The 21,907-nt window shown below is 42.4% G+C and overlaps 3 protein-coding genes across 3 annotated transcripts in view; all 3 read right to left on the bottom strand.

Moving 5' to 3' along the window:
* LOC117896364 (IDLSRF-like peptide) overlaps positions 1–9,718 on the bottom strand; it is a 43,643-nt gene extending 33,925 nt beyond the window's left edge. The window contains exon 1 of the mRNA XM_034804640.1: positions 8,983–9,718. Within this exon, the coding sequence (XP_034660531.1) occupies positions 8,983–9,130 (148 nt within the window). The 5' untranslated portion in view covers positions 9,131–9,718. The remainder of the gene's footprint in view (positions 1–8,982) is intronic.
* Positions 9,719–14,616: 4,898 nt separating this feature from the next.
* LOC117898060 (putative serine protease K12H4.7) lies at positions 14,617–16,372 on the bottom strand. Its single transcript, XM_034807228.1, has 7 exons — positions 16,232–16,372; positions 15,993–16,174; positions 15,697–15,938; positions 15,418–15,649; positions 15,200–15,359; positions 14,785–15,133; positions 14,617–14,720 (listed from the first exon to the last, which is right to left on the bottom strand). The coding sequence occupies exons 1-7, from the start codon at positions 16,232–16,234 to the stop codon at positions 14,617–14,619; spliced, it is 1,272 nt and encodes a 423-aa protein (XP_034663119.1). The 5' UTR covers positions 16,235–16,372.
* A 2,940-nt stretch (positions 16,373–19,312) lies between these two features.
* Positions 19,313–21,885, bottom strand: LOC117898673 (aprataxin-like protein). The gene is given in 6 exon segments (XM_034808253.1): positions 19,313–20,422; positions 20,479–20,738; positions 21,155–21,316; positions 21,376–21,426; positions 21,429–21,600; positions 21,676–21,885. Coding segments are annotated over 6 exon segments (1,938 nt in total). The 5' UTR covers positions 21,859–21,885.
* Positions 21,886–21,907: the final 22 nt, after the last annotated feature.

The raw sequence follows: 21,907 nt of genomic DNA on the forward strand, positions 1-21,907 counted from the left end.
TGCCACATCCCGCAAACAGACAAATACACTTTTGGGCACATCTCACAGCCAGAACCGTTGAAGCCACAACAACAACAACAATAACTGCTTTTCTGGCTGCGTGCAACAACTGGGAAGAGCTGAAGAACGGCAACTGTCGAGCGAAAGTGGCATGCAACAGTAATGGAAACTACATTTAATCTGGCTTATGCGAAGAGCTACGTTACTCGGGGGGCACTTCATCACAGCACTTACATACTGATGCTTCTCCTGCTGCTCCTCCTCCGAGAAGGACGACGACCAACTGGCAGCTGACAGGCAGCAGAGCAACTGAAGGTAACCCACTGGCAGCTAAGCAGCCTCCTCTTACCTCAAGGAGAAATTTGCAGCAGAAATGCTTAAATGCTGACCATCCTCATGATGGGATGGAGGAGCCTTGCACCGGTGGGAGGGAAAACTTTGTTTTGTGCACTACAAAAGTTTTTGCCTTTGTTTTTCGCTTTCCAACCGAAAACTGAAGCGCAGCAGCAGCCATAACCAACAACATTGTTGCCCAGTTTTCTCTCTTGATTTGGGAAAATGTGGAGTTTCCTGCACGCATTATACCGACACTGACCGCAGCAGCAGCAGAAGGAACGAAGACCAGTGAAAATTTACACCTGTCGACCGCAGCAAAAATTTGCCAAACAAATTTAAATATGCTTTGTGGTCTCAGAAATAGGCCACAAATAATTGATGCTCGCTCGAGTAATTATATTTTCCGCATGTAAACCGAAAGCCACAGAAACTCGAACGAAAATTGAATTTTATTGCTAAATTATGCAGTGGTCTCCGGATAGATAAAATATCAATTTATTGTGTTAAAAATTCCTTAATTTTAATGATTATTTGGCCAGGCAAAAAAAGGCGGCGAAAGTTATGTTAATTGTGGTAAAGTCAATGGAAATTGTCCAATTATCCTTTTCCAACTAATTGGAAAGTTTCTGTATAAGTTTGAGACACAAAAGTTTGCTTTCATTAGCGGAAATTCTGACAACAAGAACTTGAAAATTGTATTCACTTATAAATCATTTTCCATTTTCACTTCCATTTCCCCCGTTCGTGTCATAATTGGACACCACCTTAATCTCACACACATGTCTTTTCTGCATGAGGGAAAAATTGTGAAAATGCCTGGAAAACTTGTGCAAACGTGGCAGAACAGGCTCAACGCCCACGCCCTTGAAGCAAATCAATTTGTGGCCCCAAATTCAAAGGGTGTTAACGTGTTTCTCCGTGTGTGTGTGTGGGTGTGTGTGTGTGTGGCAAAGTGCACGAAATATTGAAATCTAAGGCTCACCTGTGACCAGCAGTAGCAGCAGCACGTGCTGATGATGCCGCACATGCCACAGCGGCCACAAATGCATATATTGAATTGCATTTAATGCACACACCAGACGAGTACGCCACATACCCATATCATACACACAGCCATAGCCAGGACATGGCACCCATAGCATGCCCGTAAGATACCCTTTAAATTGGATATTCAAAGATGCTGCAGGCGCGAGGGAGAGTGCTGGTGAGACTTCCTGGCTTAACCCCGTGGAAATGCGCAAGTCACAAGTGGATTTTCACTAGAAAAGCAGCAGGAAAAGCTCTTCAACAGTTTTTCTTTCTTTTCTTTTCTTTTCTTTTTGCCTTGCCTCCTTCAGTATTTGTGGTTAGGTTATGGCCCCCAGGCTTTACTCTTACATTACATTTGCTTCAAGGAGAGGGTATTGCGGTTATTTAAATTTATTTAAAATGCAGAACAGGTTCGATCTGTGACGACATAAAGTGCAGCAGAATATAGTTCTAAGATCCTATTTCAGTGTAATTTTTAAAGCAAGAAAAAGAAATATTCATAATTCTATACGTATTCTATGTACATACATATATTATATATATATATATTTCTATTAATATTCTATATTTCCAACATACTATGCATGTTTTGCTGTACTATTTGGCCCGTTATTCTTTTGCATCTCTCAACTATAAATTTCTTGTAATTTATTTATAACTTTGTTGGAGTTCAATCTTCAATCTTCATGTCTATTACCGCTCTTTTACCTTTATAGCCCTAATTTGTTTCTCGAAAAGAAAGAGTGTCTCGTCCACGTCGCGGAGCGTTTCGCTGTCGCTGCAGTAGAACGATTCTCCCATTTTGTCTTGAGTAACTTTGTTCTAATATTCTTCCAAAGCTACACTAAGCATTTCTAGGCCTGCTTTAAAGACACTTTCAATAGATATCCCTCACTTCCTAGTGTATCTCTAACTTCGCCTTTTCGCAGTGCCTTCTGCTCCCTCGTCTTGTTTGAATTTCCATTTGAGTTTACTTTGCGTTTGCTGGAAATTGGATTTTATGTATTGTGCATTTGTGGAATAATATTCGTATCTTGGCCTGATATTGGCCATAAATGTGTAAGTATGCAAAGCAGTTGCCATTCCTCCGCATTCCGTCCCACTTCTCTCCATACAATAAATTGTGCTATTCTTTAGCAGAAAGCGGATGAGAGCTCTAGAGATTTGTGTAAGTAAAAGCAGGAGAGTATTTTCCACAATAGATTTCGGCTTTTATATAACTTCAAAGTTTGTTAGTTTCGCATTAAAGTCGTGGGCAATGGGCTTTAGGGAAATCAATAAACCAACATTGATATGGTTCCTTCACCTGAAATCCACCTTTTCACGTCACTTTTGTTAATGAAACTCTGTTGTTTTCTGTCGCCCGTGCGCAATGGTTCTATTTATATAAGGCCACATGGCGTATGAGCAGCGCCCTCCAAGAACCTCACATTCTCTGACCAACTGTCTAAGCCTCAAACTGACGCACTCTTTGGCCCTGGCCCTAACACTCTTCTACGTTTTTCCACGTTTTTTTTTGCATATTTAACGAGTGGTTTTTTCTTGGGGTTTTGGCGTGGCAAAAGTTTTAGTGCGCAGCAAATAAATAATAAATGAGGCAACAATGAATGCCACAAAAAGAAGCTGGGGGAAGGAAGAAAGTAAGAAAGGACGCCGGCAAAACACTTTCACGACTCTCTGGGCCAGACGACGACGAGCCATAAAAATTGACAAGATATAAAACAAATATTTCGATATACAACAAAAAAAACTTGCAGTCTCGTAAAAATATGATGATGACAGCATAAAAAAAGAATATTGAAAGTAAGACTTTAAGGCAACAAAAATGTTTACAACCCAAAGGATAAGCCAGGAGCAAGCAAGAATGTTATGGATTGGAAATCAATTGCAAACGATTAAAGAGAAAAGAGCGAAACGGATTAAAGAGAAGTCGATACTTGCAGGGGGTAGAGACAAAGAGGGAGAGCTGTGTGCTTGTGGGTGTTTGAAAATTCATTACAGTCTTGTGGCTGAATTTCCATTTGCCAAAATGAAAGGCAATCTGCCACACAAGCGTTTATAATGAGTAAAACCAGCCTGTGGGCAAACCAATTTCAGCTGCAGCTCTCAACCCCAAAATTGATGACAGATTTCGGAAACCAGTTGATAGTTTGCAGTGAGGAAGCGGGGATGATCGGTGGACAACGCCGCGTCCATGGACATATGTAGGTAGCAGTCCCAGCCCCTCGATTTGCATACATCTTATGAATATTCATAGAACTACGCACATCCATGTCCCACATTCCCACTAAACGTGATATAAATCTTGTGCTGGTGGCATAATTAAACTGTCAGCATAATTAAATTTATGTTCGACACCTTTTTGGCTTTTTTATGGCAACAAATTTCACTGCCTTGGCCAATTTACTAAAACATATTTGGTTTCAACTTGTTGAAGAATTTATTTGGCTATAATTTAATGCTGCAAAATTGGAAAAGTTTGTGGCAGTGAATTTCTATATTTTGAAATTGTATTTTTGTCATAATTTGTGGTAGCTGTGGCATGTGGCATTATTTATATAATTAAACTGCTTTGGGGCTCTAAATCGATTATTTATTTAGTTTATTTTATGGTCAATATTTTTTCCACTCAAATTGAATGCTGATGTATGTTCATATAAATACTCTGATTTACAAACAATTTTTTTAATTTATTAGTACAAAAATTAACTCAGTTTCTGCAACTTATGGGCGCTACGAAAATGCCATTAAAAGTTTTCCTGGGCACGAGTCTCTCGTTTCTCATTTTCTTCGTTTAGTTATAGCCACTTAGGGGTACGGAAAACCACACAAAATGCTCGACTAAGAAAATTAATTAAGAAACAACGTGGAGAGAAAATGTGGGCGCGGAGGGGAGCCAGTACTTTTTGCTAATAAAATTATTCACAGGCAAGAAGTTCCTACAACTAAATGCTGACTGAGCGGAAGTTAATGCTAACTGGCGGTTAGTTCTGTGCAGATTTGAATGCTAACTAGCAGTTATTTTTGTGCAGCTTTGGAGAAATGCTAACTGGCGGTTAGTTCTGTGCAGCTTTGAATGCCAAATGTTTTGTTGGTCAGACTCGTAGTGCTTGGATGTAATCACGTTTCAGCTTTTTGGCTGTTTGCCATTTCTCTTTCCCCGTCACTTCTGTCCTTTCCATCTATCTTTTCCGTTTTATGGAAATTTTCATTTGATGCCTGAACAGCTGCAGTGAACACGAAATGATCACGTAAGTGTGCAAAGGGCCCCAGCCAAAGCCCGCGGACTGCTTGTAAGCCAATATGTCCCACAGCAGTGGCTCAGCGGCTCAGTGGTTCAGTGGCTGTGTGCTGCACCCAAAATATTTCTCTAAAATGCAGTTCCATTGGTTGGCCATTTGCATGTGGAGCACGCTCCACCGAATGCCGTATAGTATGCTACGTTTTGTTTGCCATTTGTTGCCACTTAATCCACATCCACGTCACCGTCGTTGAAGCAGCTGAAGCAGCAGAAACAGCGGCAGCTGCGTTTTCTGTGGCAACTCCCCAACCGCCTGCCACAATTTTGGTTTTTGTTTGCGGTTTTACCCCCTGCTCCAGGGGCAGAAACCCAACATTCATATGTCGTGCATTAGCCAAAGTACAAATCAAATATTGCATAATTTATCATGCAAGGACTCGGGCAGTGTGTCCACGTGTATGCGTTCGAGTACTAAAACTAATTGAATTATTCGGTTAATATTTATGATGCCCCAGGCGATGCCAGTTAATGAATATTTCAGGACCAATGATAGGCGGAAGTTCATGGGGAAAATAATACGAAAAAATGTTAATGAATGAAGACGGAAAAACTCTTCAAGGTTAAAAGCAGACAGCAAATACCACTTTAGCAGAAAGAGTAGACAAATTTAAATCAGAAATAAAAATATCTTTCATTGGTGTTTATTTTGCTTGAATTTTCAGATATTTTTGGATCCAGAAAAGATTGCCCTTTATTTTCTTAAACAATCATGCCACTTAGAATGCCACTCAAGTCAATTAGCAAAATTGCTTAACTTGTCGTAAACTTTTCAACTAGAAATTCCGCAGCCCCAAACGCCAAAAAGCTAATTAATTTTTTATCAAAATGTCACATTCTTGCGACCCCCTTTCGAATGACTTTTACTTAAAACTGTCTGTCAATCAACTTGCTGCCAAATACAACCACAAAACCTCACAAAATACAAAAAAAATATAAACAACAACAAAAGCAAGAAATATGAAAAAGGAAACCGTTGGAAAACCCTTTCAAGCTGTCATCGGTGGCTGCTTTTCCGAGTGGCTTTTGGTGCTGATACTGGTGCGGTGGCCAGTGCTGGTGGAACATTTATTAACTGCCACAAGGATCGTCAGGCGCAGGGAGCTGACCTGACCTGCGACCTGTCCAGCCACCCACCAAAGCGAACATTGGGGCTGGGTCTCTCGTTATCGTCGCGTCACAAAAGCCAAAATGCCACGGAACACAAAAGCGGGCCACAATAAATAAAGCGAGCAGGCGACCCAGAAACCAGAAGCCGACAACCCTAACCCAAAAACCCCAAACCTAAACACAAACCCGAGTCAAAGGAAAAAGTCGAGGAAAAACGCAGTTTTCTGTTTCTCTGGCGGAAAATTGCAGCATAAAATATGTTGTCACTGACAGGGAAAACTGAAATTATTACACTGCTCTCTGCAGAGAGTTTTACAACTTTATCTTGTGCTGAAGTTTCTATTATATTTGGGAAAAATAAATTCGAAGTGTTTTTCTCTATGATTCTTTTGTTGCTTTGTACTTTTTGGTAGCAGATTGGATATGGAAATTGTTGAGGTAGTTTATTGTGACTTTCATGGAATAAGAAAGATTTAAGGGAAATATACAATGCCAATTGGTTATCTGTATTTGCTTGGATAAATCTATAAAAATGTTCACCCTTCTTTAGCGTATTTTATATCCAGTTTAATTAGTGCAATCCTTACCCTGTTTTCTAGTGTAGTTCCTTGAAACCCTTTTCTACTGCTTTCTAGTGTATGAAGTGATTTTGATGGCCTTGAGGTTAGCTCCATGGGCTGCCGTGGCCACTTGCTAGCTGACAGCATGAAACGGATTTCTCTGGATTTTCAGTGACTTCTTCCAAAGTGCAATTACTGCATTTGACATATAGGAAAAAAATAAGGCAGGAAATGAAGCACTGCGCTTACCCCATCCCTCACTCAGGTGCAAAATTGCCAGGAAGCGAAACTGTCAAAATGTCGAATGCAGCAACCGAGCGGACGAAAACCAAAATCATTCAATGCTCAACACAAAAACGTATAAATTCATTGGGGGATTTATTTCAGCATGAAGGCAGAAGTGTTTAATGGAGCATCCATGAAATTAGTATAATGGTATAATTATGCCATGCATATTTATGAGATGCGATGTCGTGCGCTGGCAAGTGGCAATTAATGGCCAATTGAGGGACAGACTAATTGGAGTACACTCGTACTTGTACTCGTACTTGTGCGCCCCAAAAATTGCCACAAATTAAGTTTAGCAAATGTTTAGTTGGCCATTTATTTGGCACTCTTGCCCGCTAATTAGTTTTATGAATGGCAGGGAGTAACGACGGGTTCACCAAATTAATAATTTAGTTCTAGAATTTTGTACATTTTCGAAATGCCACAAATCAACTCGCCTTTTGGTGTTAATTAATTTATGTAAAAAGCCACGCTAAAGCGAGGGAAAAACCCAGTGATTCGAAAGGCAATTAAAAAATTCTCAAAGAAAATCCAAGCCACGATTTACACAAAAACTTTAGCGAAAGAAAACCAAAAGATTTCCATCAAACACGCAACTGGAAAAGTTTTCGGTTAGGGGGAGAACGGAAAGCGAATAGCAGAAGGAATGATTTTGCCATAGAACTTTATATAATATATAAAAGAACGTGCACAAACGCTACAGAAAAAAATGGGAAAACCAGCGGAACAACAAAATAGAAACATATTTTTGGGATAGAAAAAGAACTAGTGAAAATGTATTCAATGGCATTGTAGAACAAATGAGGCTAGCTGAATAAAGGACAGACAGACACCGATAGAGCATTCCAGCAATAGAGCTCTGTTGCACGTTGTTCTCTAATTCAAATCACTAAATGTAAAATAAGTACAGACGGTGTATGTCAGATCATGTCGTCCTCTGAATACCTCTCTTCTTTTTGCTTTGCTTCTCCTCTCTTGCAATTGCAAAAGCAACAACACAGCGGTGATTTGTCGCTAGCTGCTCTCATGGAATATTAATGTATGTGTGTACCTTTGGACCCTTGGGTGAAGTGATGCAAAAGCGATGTATCCAAAGGTACACCTTTCTAGAGAGTAGGTAGCCAGAGACCAGCGCAGGGTTGTTGCTGTTTTCAAGAGAATGAAGCTGACGGAGTGCAATAAAATGAGTGTATGAGTGTGTGTGGGGGAGCGCAATTCGGCTTCTCAATTTCACGACTCTAAAGGGGAACAACTATCGTTCCCCCTCAATGGAATTTTCTTCCTAAGCATTTCTGTGTATACTCATATTTTATCTATTAATTTTGACACTAATGTAAAAATAAAATCGAAGAAAAGTCTTTAGCAAATAATAAAAGAAACTCTCAACAAAAAACAGAAAGAGTAGGCGTAGATATTAGAATCGTTTGGTTTGGTTTGGGTTCGTCTCTCTAGATATCAGTTTGTCTATAGAACTCACCCTGAATTGATATAAAATTTAACACAATTGAATGTTCACTTAAATTATTTCCAACAATATGGGTACAAACTTAATACCATCTTGGATGGAGAGGCAGGTGGAATCTGAGGATCTGCCCAACGAAGCGGACGACGAGAACGCAGTGGCTGCAGTGCAGGAGGTAGGGAATGCAGAAGAAGTTGCAGTCCAGGAGGAATTGAATGTAGAATTTATGGTCCAGGAGGAAGCCAATTCAGTCGTGGAGGAAGAACAGCCATTGGTGTCTGAAAACCAGGAAGGGCAGCACATAGGCTTGGCTCAAAACCAGGTAGAAGAACAGCAACCAGTATGCTCTAACCCCACACCCGTCGTGACTTTGAACTGTGATTTCGATGAGATTGAATGGGAGGAGGTGGAAGATGAAACTTGCAAACTCATGACAATTGTAAAACAAAATCGAGACAACAACGGCGGAGATCCACCAGAACCGCAGAGTTGAACATTCCACCGCACAAGAAACAATTACATAGAATACTATACCAAAAACTACTCACTGATTATAGCTACAAAAACTATAAATAATACACGAAAGAGACGACGAATATGTACATATTGCTACCAGCGAATAATCCAATTTATCTACGACGAATAATCCAATTAAACCGATGAAGAAACTTACTATGAAGTTCTTTTAAATTGCAACAAAAAAATCATTGAAACTCAGGGAGAGATGCCATCTGTACCTTTCGAACATTAAACTAATGCTTTTCCAGAGGACACACCTTAAACAGCCTACAGGCACCACAGTCCATCCAGGATAGATGTGGCAGTTGCGCTCTTCTTAATGAGCTACCCCACAATGGAGTTACGGTTCGATTAGATGGGTACAATTGGGTACTACTCACCGCTTCGCTTCTGGATCGGATTGGCCATGTGGCCGTAGAGACGACTCAGATCGATGGCCATCGTGGTTGTGGTCGCCTGCAAAAGCAGCAGGCAGACGGCGAACGTGGGCCACATGCTGAGGCGATGGCGATGTCGATGACGGTCCATTTTCCCGAATGGACTATAGCAAGAGACAATTGGTCGGAGTTGAAGGGGAAACTTGCCAAGTGTTCAAATTAAAACACTCTGATGCCCGGGAGAAGCAGCAGCAGCAGACACCAGATACCAGACTTGGTCGGGTCGGGATTGAGGCCAGAGCAAAAGTTTTTCACACGCGCACGCACACGTTTTCCACTTTATCCGAGTGTTTTGATGGAGTTTTTCCCCGTCAGTTTGTTTTCCAGCTCGTTTTCACCGCCGCTACGCTGCCTTCAGCTTCAGGAGCGGGGACTCTAAACGGCAGCAGGAGAATGATTCCTTCCCGGGCTCTCTGATTGAATTATCGTTGGCACTTCTCCGTTGCGTTCGTCCTTGACTATGCTAATCGTCTTTCTAATGGTGTTATACGCACCAGGAATTAGCTTCGTTATTCTCCACTTCGTGCTGTTTTCGTACTTTTCTCACCCTATTCCCTACTTTTCTATATAGTTTCGTTTACTACGTTGCTCTCTACGTTTTTTTGTGTGTATTTTTTAAGCAAGCTTTAACTTTCGTTTCGTTTTTTGTCGTTTTGTTAATTTCGTTTAATGTTGTCGTTTTTTGTCGTTGAACTTAAAAATTTAAAAGAATTTCTGCTGGGAAACAAATATTTATGTGTAGATTATATAGATATATGTTTTTAGTCGACTTTTTACATTTTTCTACACTGAAATGAAAAGAGCAAAAGAAAAACAGGAAATTATTATAGCTGATTTTATGCTTTTAATTGTTTAAAAATATTTATGTTGAATTAAGTATATGAATTTCCATCTGCTTAGGGGGGTAACTTAGAGAAATATAATTCCTTTGATTTCTCTCTTCATTTTCACCAAAGTTTCCCTTTTTAATCTCAGCTCAAACTCAGCACTGTGAACCCTAAAAGAGAAACTGAATATCACCCTCCAAAGTGCTACTGAAACATTTAATGAAGAGACCTCAGAAGAAGTCAACACCCAGGATCAGCCAAAGTATCATTTTTGGTGGTAATTTGCATGGCAAAGTAACTCGAGGCAAAGGCCAACTCGCTGCCAGTCTAATCAGCTTAACAAACTTAAACTTTTTCCTTGCTCATTTTTGGGGGCTTATTTTCCACACCCAAAATCCTGTCCCTCTTTTTATGACCAACCCTTGTGCTCTTTAAATTTCAGATGGATTTCCCAGCGACACGCTTAATGACTCTCTGGAGCACCCAAAACACATACGAAAAAGTAAGAAAAAAGCCAACTGGGGAGCAGACATAGACGAACCTTTAATTAAAGCCAAGCTAACCCTTTCGTTATTTTTCTCCATTACTTTATGTTTCCTCTTTACGGAAAAAGTTGAAAAACTGTTGCAACTTTTTCGGGGCCAATCAAAAATGGACACACGACAACGTTTTTGGGACACAGAAGTTTTGGAGACCCCACAATTAGGGGACAGGAGGCGACGGGCAGGCAAAGTGGAGGTGGTGAGGAAAAGTTAAAGACAGGAAAGAAGCGTCCAACAGGCAGGCAAAAGCTTTTTAATTAGTACTTTTCCGTTAGGCAAGGAGTTTTTCCGGGGCGCTCCTCTATCATTTTCTTGAACACGTTCGGCGCAAGTTGAATGATGAGAAGAAAATTGTTAAGCACTCAACGATTTTCGAATGGAAAGCTATGTAGTTCCCGTTAAAGTTTCGACACTTTTCCTACTTTTCTGCATTTTAAACAGCGAAACTTCAGTGAAATGAAAATTTTCAGCACTCCAGAGGGGCCGACAGTCTCCAGGGGGGAAAAGTCGGGGAAGCCGTAAAATCTTGTTACAATTCCCGGGAAGACATAAACTAACTCCCAACCCTCGAGCCAATAAAATAAAGACGGAAGACAATGAACATAAAAATTCTTTAATAGACTGAAAATGAAACTTCTGTTTTTGGCTTCCCTCAGCCGATTTAATAAACACCCCACAGGAAATATAGATGGGAAGGAAACGGAATCCACAAGCAAACACGCACAAACAGAGAGTGAAAGAGAGACAAACATTTGGCTCCAAAAAGACAGCTAAAAACCCGCAGCCAAATGTTGGTTATAAGCCACCAGAGACTTGCTACACACAAACCGAGGAGTCAGAGTTAGAGTCTGGCTAACAGACAGAACCAGAGCCAGGCAAAAAGACACAGCCAAAACCAGAGACAGTACCAGAACCAACAGCGAAGCGCACAGAAAAGTTAAGTGAATTATGGCCAAGGTGCTGAAAATGTGGCCAAATAAGCCGGCACAAATTGCTCGAATACTCGAAAGTATCGACAGTGTGTGTGTTGGGGGTCATTGGTCTCGCGAAAGAGCAAAAAGCAATTTGTTTAAAAATGGGAAAAAACGAAGAAAACCGTGAAAGAAGGAAAGATTTACCACGCAATTAAAATTGGTTTTGGAGCAAAAGCTTTTTCTGCTGTAGGGCTGCACTTTTCCAATTGATTTAATAGGCTTTTGGGTTAAAATAAATCTACGGAAAATGGCGGCGAGAGAAGTTTAAATAGATAAAAGTTCTTCAGGGAATTGTTTAGTTAGGAAAAGCAATTAAAATAAAGCCTTTGAAGGTTTTAAAATATTTCGCTATAATTTATGCTGGTTTTTTTAGAAAATATTTTTATGTGTGCCTCCCAGTAAAGTTTTTCTTTGCCAAAAGTCCCACTTGATATTATTGAAAAATGTCTGTCCAAAAATACAAATCCTAGGTATATTTTTTCATGGCTTTTTTTGCTCTGCAGCCAAAACTATATTTTTAGCTGCCAAAAAATAAGCCCAGGTTTATTTTCCATTTCAGTCTCCCAAGGGAAAACTTTCGCCCTCCTTCTCACTCTCTATTATCCAGCATTTGTCGCCTGGCTTTTTTAAAGATTTCGCAAGGATACAATAATTTTCGTTTGCTACTGCCAAAAAAAAATCCTGAAAATCTTTTACGGCCTCGCAAAATGCGAGGCAGGCCCAAATCACAAACAAACATTAATTTGCATAATTTACTCGTACTATACGGTCGGTCGGACACCCCAGACAACGACAACGGGCAGCATTTTAGAAGCATTTTCTTTCTTTATATTTCATTTTTTGTGTGTGTTGTGCGGGGTGTGGGGTTTTTGGGGTTTTCTTAATGCATAATTTAACAGCAGATCCCCAAAGAAAAAAAGGAGGAGAGTGCCGTGTGCCGTGTGGAAGTTGGGGAACAATCAACAACTGCGTGTTGTTATTCAAAGCACACGAACAAACGCACACACAGAGCAAAAGAAGGCGCGCACACACACGACGTATACGCAATGAGAGGACGGGAATGGAATGGAATGCAGAGACTGTGGGGGCCAGGTGAAGGCAATGAGCGGCAATGGAGACACGGCATAAACGCAATGTCAATCCTGGGATATACGACCGCATAGGCAAGAAGAAATACGGCATGGAAACACGGCGTATACTCAACGTAAGTCATGGGGCAATGTGAAGCATGAGCTGTACACTAAATTTGAAGCATGAGAACACGCCGTAGACTCAACTTTAATCATGGTTACACGGCGTATACGCAATGCGAGGCATGAAAACATTGCCTAAAAGCAGCAACGGGAACGGGAGGCCAGAACTAACGAGCCCCAAGGAAAAAAGTCCCAAGAAAAACCCAAGCAACAGCGGGAAGAGTGCGAGTGAGTGCCGCGAGCCTACAAACCGAGCAACAGAGTGTAGAAGGAAAAGCCTAAAGGTAATGAAGAACCATTTTCCGCACACACACACACACACACACACAGGCACAGGCACACAGAGAGTTTTTCTTTGACAGCTCAAATTTTTGTTTGTGAATTTCCGTAGGTAAAACATAAGAGTTTTCAAAGTCACTTTCGAGGGAACAAAAACAAGTCCACAAACACACACACAAACACACACGCGAGGTAGGTGGAGGAGATCCTGTTCGTTTTTTTTATGGCTAATATATAAAGTATTTTTTTTATGTAGTTTTTTTTATTTTGGAATATGTATTTTTATGGATGGGTGTTACAGTACGTTTGAGTACGAGCCAACAACTCGAACAACTATTTACAACTCCGCGTGAGTGTAAGTTTCAAACTCGACTGAAGCGTTGAGCGCATTGTTAGCGACTTTTATAAGGACTCAACGCCTACGCAGAGGTACTTTGAGTGGAGCAGAAAATGTGAGTGGAATCCTTTAGCTCTGTGGTTGCTCTCTCGCAAGTCACTCGCAGTCACTCGCCACGGGAGAACCGCACCGCACCTGCCATGTGGCATGTGTACGCCGCTTTGTTTTGTTTGGCAGCAGCAGGGGACAGGAGCGGTTCAGCAGTGGACGGAGTATGGGGCTCCAGCTCCTACTACTGCTACAAACTGTTGGAAATTTGATACGTTTGGGTAAGCAAATTTGAGTGGATTATATTTCAATTAGTTGTGGCTGCCTGAAGAGCCTCAAAGACAAACTTAATTTGTCAACATTGAGAGATTAATTAAAGAGGAAATCTTTGTGTGACCTAAAAGTAAACTTTTCCACCGGAATTTATTTCTGATATTGCTCAGCTGCACATCTGCTTATGCTTCGTGGAAACTTGGCTCTAATTTCTCTTACCAGCAGGCAAGCATTCAAGGGCACGCTGCAGCACTGTGTTAATCCTTTGGCCACTTGGCGCCACACAAGACTGTCGGAGCACACAAGACTGCCAGTAATTTACCTAATGAATGGAGCAACAAATATTAATTAGTGCCCCAAAACCCACACAGCACAACGGCAGCAGCAGCATCGCAAGCAGAAAGCCACTCACTTGGAGCTAAAGCGAAATGTAAATAAATTACGAGTGAAAGAGTCGCGCTCGAGTCGGAGTCGGCAGAGTGGCCACAAAAGCCGGGCCCGCCCCATAACCACAGCCCACGCAGAAATGTGAGTACTGTTAGCAGTGAGTGTTCTGTGTGTTCTCTCTGTGTGTGTGTGTGTCCTGTGTTCTCTCTGTGTTTGTGCGTGTGGGAGTGTATCCAATAGTTTGGAGCCGCCGAGTGCCAGGCGCCCACGCACAGCAGAAGGTGACGCTGATTCGACGACGGACAAAAAAGCGTTGGAGGCGTTGCACTCAAAGAGAGGGGGGGATACAAATGGAACGGAGGAGAATTTGAGTTGGAGGAGCAGCATTACTCGAGAGCTTTTGGTAAGCGTTAAAATTCGAATGAAGATAAATTTGAACTCAGAGTAAACGTCAGTTAAGGAGCATGTGGCAAGGAACCTTAATCAACCAATCAAGCCAAGACAAACATAAGCAGGGAAAATGCAGCAGGCCACAGGGCAGAGTGTAAGTGCAATTTCCTTAATCAACAAGGCTGAAATGTTGACCAAGGACAGCGGGACACACAGACAGGACACATTACTTGTCCCAACAAGTGAACAAAGCATCAAAGGAGACTCTCAAATTAGTGGACACACATTTTATGTTTATTTCCATAATTCATGCATGAGCATCCCTTGTTAGATGTGACGACGCAGAAAGGACATTACTCGCAGCTTGGCCAGATTCATTTGCACGCTGTCCCGCACCTGTATGCCGCCCAGGTCCTCGCAATGGGAGTAGCCTAGATGTGGAAGAGACTGTAGATAGAAGGGCATTGATTTCCAGTTGTTCGTTTCGATAGCTACCCCTCAAGACAATAGCCTGATTGCCTTTTTGCTTGCCCAACGAGCGCCAAGGATCCAGCTGGCCGTGCGTAAAGAACACCTCGCCATAACGCTCACTCTGATTGAACTGAAAGCCACCAAAGTGATTGTTGGTCTGCTCAATGCCCAGGGCTAGACGTTCCGGTGTCTGCTCTGCACCAAATGCATCCAAACAGAGGCGCTCGTAGTAGGACAAAGGCACTTGATTGGCAAAGGTAGGAGCACTCGTAGAGGTAGATGATTGATTGGTTCTCTCTGTGGTGGTGTACCAACCAAATTCATTGCATGTCTGATAGAACCAGGCACGAACTGTCCGAGAGAGAGAGAGAGAGTGGAGAGATAACCTTCCAAGTTGCTACTGTTTTTTTGGATGGTTCTTCCACTTACTGCCTGATATGGGATCGCTGAATAGCTGCAGCATGGCCTTATAGCTAAAGTCCTGGCAATCTGTAGAACGTCTGCCCTCCGCAAAGAGTAGTTCCAGGAAGCTCTCAAATGCCTCCTCATCATTGGCATTCAAAGACATTAAAGTCTCACAAAGTTGTGGAATGTATGAACTGAAAAAGATTGATGATTCATTCCACTATAGAGTGTCTTTTTTTTTTTTGTCCTCACCTGTAACTCTGCACAATCAATGCAAAATAGTTGCCCAGCCCATTGAAGAACGCAGCTCTATCCAGGGGATCGTTGGGGTCGTAGTCCTCACAGCTATTCAGTTTTTGCAGTAATTCCAATATTTCATTTTCGTCAAACAATTTCGCCAAATGATAAAATCCTTTTTGTATTCTTGTCGTACAATTGTGACCATAGCTTAGGCGAATGGAATGGCTAACCACTTCCATATACTCTGCAAGAAAGATTAGAAGCAGAATTTCCCTACCTCTTCCAACGCACCATAAAAATCCGCTTTGGCCAGCAATGGCGCACTTGAGGCCCAACTGGCGGCTACCAAATCTGGATATAATTGTGTCATCCAGGCCACCATGCTGCCAGAGTAGGAGCCACCCACCAATATGACTTTTGACTGTCTCAAGCGAGGATTCTCCGCCTTTTGAAAGCGTATGAAGTGAGCCAAATCTGCCAGAGATTGATGGATGCTCAAATGCTGTAGTTGATCCAGCTGAAAGCTCTGCTCTCTGTGGCAAATAAAAATCAATTAAAAGATCTTTAAAGTTTACAGATCCACCCACCCATGGGGCAAACTCGGGCCATAATAACGATGTTCCGTGTAGAACAGCATGCCCGCATTTTCCACAGCCATGTCGTGGGTGAGACCAGTGACCAGAAATCCCGGACTTATGCTCCATTCACCGCCCACAAATATAAAGATGGGTCCACGATTTCTATGATATTTGCCGTTGCGATAATAGCGCTATAAACATAAAGTTATTCCCCTTATTATGTGTGTTTAAGAATGCCAAAATGTTACCATTTGCCAGGTCTGATTGTTGAGTGCATCGAAATGATCGACTTTTTGCGGCAGCCAAAGTTCTTCCACGGAAATGGCATCCTTTTTGCTATAAGCGCCCGAGCTGGGCTCCTGCAAGAGCAGTTCTAGATTTACTTTATACGGATTTAAGACAGCAAATAGATGTGGTAGCGAGAGCAATACTAAACAGAGCCACTTCATGTTGCTTACTAAAAATATTTGCCGGCTATGCAATAGTTTTTATAAGCGCCAATCGGTGCCCCTATGAATGAATGTGAATAATTTGATTATGAATTCATATTTCAGTGCATGAGTTCACTGAGCTAGCTCAAGGTGTAAATGCAAAAGTGTGACACGTCTTATCAATGTTTTATCTAGCCAAAATCCGTCAATATATTTATATAAAAATATACATAAAAGTTATGTCTGCATTTCTCTCAATGCCATGTTGAGAATCCTTTGGCTTTGTCTTTTTCTGATCCTTTTTTTTTAGCAGCTCTAAACATTTTACTACTTTCACCTTTTCAGCAAAAGCTTAGCGGGCTGGAAAGCCGCTTAAAGCTAGCACCTCGTACACGCAATGTGCCCCTCGAAGCAGCCCACATGCCACATGCTGCCCGGCCCCGGCCACATAAAAAATATTTTTACAGCGGTGACACAGCAAACGAGGGCGTCGAAGAGTGAGAAGGAGCAGCATAAAAGACAAGAATCAAGGCGAACAAGCAACAGGAGAATGCACAAAATGTGTAATTGGCTATGACTCATACGACCCCAGCCACAGCTCACCCCAAACGTAAGTCAGAGGACAATGGCAGCATAAGGAGGAGAAGAAGCACCTGGAGCAGCACCGTGTGATGCATTGCAACAGTCCTGCAGCATGTCAGGGCATGTGTTGTGCATTCGAAGGGAAAGTCAAACAGCGTAAAGTTATGCATGGCAAGAGGCACCTTGAAGCGCTCATCAGGAAAGTCAGAGTTCCATTGAAGATTTTTCAGAGTCAAAGGGTATACCAGGCTCCTTGTCTACCATGAACGTTTAACCGAATGCGGAAGCCTTAGCGGGTATCCTTTAGCCCAAACCAAAGACTCTTAATAGCTTTGTTTCCTCTTGTTTTCGTTGCTTAACGATAATAGGGATGTCGTGGTGGCTATGAAAAATTATTATTATTGAGGCTCGTTGACGCCATTGAAGTTCCACCTCCCACCGAAAATGCAAATTGCTTAAATCGTACAATTTCTGCTGTGCCGTGCTCTCTGTGGTATTATATTCCCGGGGGGTCTGGGTGCCGGGGGATTGCTTGTGTTTCCGTTTTCGCGTAATGTCAGTGGAAAAGAATTATTTCACATGAAATTCGCGAATGCGAATGGCGCGAAAAATCATCAGCATATAAATAACATATTATACGTGAATGGGAACGAGAACACAGTGCCACATGTGGACTGCACTCCTGTCCGCTCTTGCTCACAGTCCGAGGGCTACCCATATTTTTTATGAATATTTAAAAAGAAAAATCATGGTCTTCCGGGAAAGCTTCGCAGAAGAAGAATTTTAAATTTAAACTTCTCCTGAGAGAAAGCTAAAGAATCGTATTAAACAGGAATTAATTTGATAAAAATAAAATAAAATAAATTTAAAAATAATATTTTAAATGTATGTATTACAGTGTCTTAAATTAAAAATTAGACTTCAATTTTGAGTAATTTCTAGTTATGAAAAAATGTCCCTTTTTGGCTATATTTTCCCACTCCAATTCTTCATTTTTGTTGCAAAGAAAAAGTCGAAATTATTTCCGAAATGCTTAACGAATTATCACTACAATTGGATTAACTTTACAGATCATTAAACAACAAAATGTAGGAATAAAATTAACAAGCGAATCTCCTGCTCCCACGCCATGCCCCTGAAGACATTTACTGGCTTTCAAAAACTTTTCTCAGCCTACAAAAAGCTTTGAAGTCTGCGAGCATGCGCCGGGCAAAGCCACTCCATGGCCCACTCAATGCTCGCTGCTGCCCCTGAAGGAGAGAGAGCTTTCGCGAGCGCCCTCTCTGTAAAGTAACGTTCTTTATGAATGGCCTCCTGTTGCTCGAGACATAACAGGTGGTAAGTAACAAGAGAGAGCACGAGAGACAGAGAGAGAGAGAGCTAGCTTTAATGGAGCTGTTGATTGCTTAAAATGCAACCCCGAAAACCATATCAATGGGGGGTGGAATGTGTTAGCTTTCAGCGCTGTGGCACTGCCACCTTGACACTGTGACACACTAAAAAATGTCGAGGAGAATTTAAAATTGCTTACAGAATGGCAGCAGCAGCAGGAGCCACTCTGTGTGTCTGGCTCAGGGCTGCTGCTGCTACCTTGAATTTTGTTTATGACTCTTTTGCTACATGGGAGTGGCAGGCAGTGGATTAGTTGGCCTCTCAAGTGTATATTCCGTACTGTAAAGTAGCAAAGTTAAATGGAAAATGTGCCCATAATTAAGCGGGCTTAAGGGCTAAAGTAAAGAACAGCCTGTTGACAGACAGTTTTCTTTAGAAAAAGCTAATTTCCTGAGCTTAAAAACAAATGATAATCTCCCAAGTGAATGCCAGGGAAACTTTCTTTAGAATTATAATTAAATATCAGTTTCAAATCCCACAGCAGGGTGACGGCACACCGCAACACCAACTTTTCCTCCTGGTGCTTCTGCGACTGCTTCCAGGAATTTGTTTATATTTTTCCATCAATTTACTGCAGGTGGGTGATGACAATTAAATAATAATTTAGAAGAGATTTCCACATGAATGTCAGCTTTAAAGCCTGATATTTATTGAGTTTAACCAGTTGGAATTTAGGCATTCAAGTTATGTAATGTAATATATCTGCTGGGAATGAGGTCTTACATTTTATGCGTTGCTGAATTCATTTTGTACATTGCTTTTGTAAATGTTTCCTGTTTGACTTTTCCTTCAGTCTGGCATCAGTATTAGTATATGTGATATATAGCTTCTAGTCTTCATTTCGTATTTAAGAGTTAACCATTATAGATTTTACTCCAATTTATAAGACACACTGGAGGGCGGCTGTCAGCATTGTTTTATTCTCTACTTTGCTGCAGGCTGGCCGGCATTTGCAGCCGGTGTGGGTTTGTGTTTTGGTATGAGATTCGTTTGGTTTGGATTATAAGTAAGCTGTGGTGGGTTCTCTTGATTCTGTTGCGGGTTGGGAGCACGAGGACCCTGGTTCTGTTGCGGATTGGGAGCACGAGGACGCTGGTTCTGTTGCTGCTTGGGAGCACGAGGGCGCTGGTTCGGTGGATTATTTGGAGCAAATCGGGGCTGCTGGTTAAATGAAGCAAATACAGTATTTGCAGGAGCAGTAGAAAACCTAGGCGGCATGGGCCCACGCGGCTGCATATTGCCGCGATGTATACCATATGGCCGTGATGGCGGTCCAAAGTGATTGTCGGCCAGCTGTGGACGCGGCGCATAGCCGTAGGGGTAGACTTTCTGCTGAGGTCGCGGCGCACGGGCAAAGGGGTTCCCGGGCCGCTGGTGACGCGGCGCATTGACGAAAGGCCGCTGTGGTGGCGCAGCCGCAGCAATCCCGAATCGTGGCGGCGTGCCTCTAAACGGGTTGTTGATGTTCGCCTGATTCATCATGTTTATCGGTGGCCCGTACACATTTTCAGTGGAAACCTCCTGCTGGGACTGACCCTCACTGATCGCAGAAGGTAGCGGCTGGGCGTTGTCATCCAATTTAACTTCGTCCAGCAACTTGACAATGCTGTCCGTTTGCTTTTTTATCTGACGCTCGTGCTCCTTGCTCTGCCAATGGGTGTATAGATGGGCCTTCAGGGACAGCAGCAACGGGGACTCAAAATCGCACTGATTACAGTGGAGTGGCACCTGGAGCTTGAGCTTTTCGGACTCCTCCTCGGATATGGGCTCGATGGCGCCCTCAGAGCTCAGCATGATGTAGGCCTGCTGGAAGGGCATGAAGAGCTCCGTGTTGAAGCTATTCCAGTGATTGATGCGCTTCATTGACATCGAGTAAAAGTCATCGGAGATGACGTGCATGTTCAGCCGGTCCCAGAACGGGTCCGCCTTGAAGCCAATGCGAAAATTTCGAGACGGCAGGTGGTCCTGCTTCTCCATGATCTGCACGGCCAGATCCATCATGTGGTCGAGCAGCGGCAGATGATCGGCTGTCAGCTGGGCAAACAAAAAAGAAACCATTAATATGCAGAGACCACCGAAACTTCCATTACCTTGGTCACATCCGCGATATCAGCTTTGGCCACCACACGAAAGTGATACTGTGCCTTGGGATAGTCGGCCTTCACCACCACCGCCTGGTCGCTCTCGATGAGAATGTGCTCCTTGTCGTTGATCTTTTTCTTCAGCTCGTTGCGAATATTCTGGATAATCTGTTCCTTTTTATGTTCATTCTTTTCTTTTGCGTCCATTTTGTTTATTTTGTCTTTGGCTGTTTCAATTTTCGTGTAAATCACACTTTTATTCTGGCCGCCTGCATACCGGGAAGAAAATGTCCATGAGTCACTAGATCTTTTAGTTCTTGAACGGAACCAGCTGCACTGGAAGCGGTTCGAACTGCACGTATGACACTAGGCTGGCCGCAAAAAACAGAGACAGTTCTCGAAGTGTGAGTAAAACAATGTGTAAGCACTGTATGGTAAGGTAATTATATTAATCTAATTGGTGTCAGTGCAGCAGATCAAAAGTACTTGCTTGCTGTACGTATCACCAACACAAGCACACTTCTATCGTTGAGTTGCATTTGTGTGTGCCATACTCTACCGGTATTAATGCTGACTTTGCAGAAAGTCATGAAGCAGCCACAATGAAGCGCTTACTTCTATAGGTGCATTATTGCATTGTCGCTCTTCTGCCATCTCTGTCTTTTGCACGCGCGTCATATATTACTTTTATTTTGCAGATGCTGCTCCAAATGTTCTTTGAGCAATGGCAGATTTCTGGGCTTAAAATCGCATTGATTGCAGCATAGGGGCGTGGCCAGCAGTGCATGAATCACATCCGGCGACAGGCGTTGGTAACTGTTTTCCGCTTTTAGCTTGTCCCGCAGCACTGAAAGCAGATATTTTCTCTAAATGCGGATTTTGGTGTCCACTTGGGGGTTTTCTTACCCTCGTATGGCACAAAGAGTTCCGTGTTGTAGGTGTTCCAGTTTTTTTTTTTTTTAGACAGGACGACACAAAGTCCTGGGATATTACATGCAAATGCAGCCGTTCCAGGGCCGGTTCGGCATGGAAACCCACCTTAAAATCCTTCCACTGCAGTCCACGCACCTCGACAATGTTGCTCGCCAGCAGATGCAGCTCCTCCAGCAGCGGCAAATGCTCGCGGGTAAGCTGCAACCATAAAAAAAACCAAAACCAAAAAATAAAATAATTTCCCCTCTGCACAGGTCTGCGCCTGTGACTCACCTCAAAAATACTCGAAATATCCGCCTTGGGCAGGACCAAAAAGTGCTGCTGCGCCTTTGGATACTTGAACGCTATAACAATGGCCACGTCCGAGGAAATAATCCACTTTCCCTTATCCGAAATTTCTTTTATTAAAGTTAAACGCCACATTTTTTTATCGCAATTCCAACTGTTTTTTGCCATTCATTGTTTACATGTTCGTTGTGAATGTCTCGCAGTGCTGCATAAAAAA

The sequence above is a fragment of the Drosophila subobscura genome, chromosome O (assembly GCF_008121235.1).
Source record: "Drosophila subobscura isolate 14011-0131.10 chromosome O, UCBerk_Dsub_1.0, whole genome shotgun sequence".
Taxonomy (NCBI): domain Eukaryota; kingdom Metazoa; phylum Arthropoda; class Insecta; order Diptera; family Drosophilidae; genus Drosophila; species Drosophila subobscura.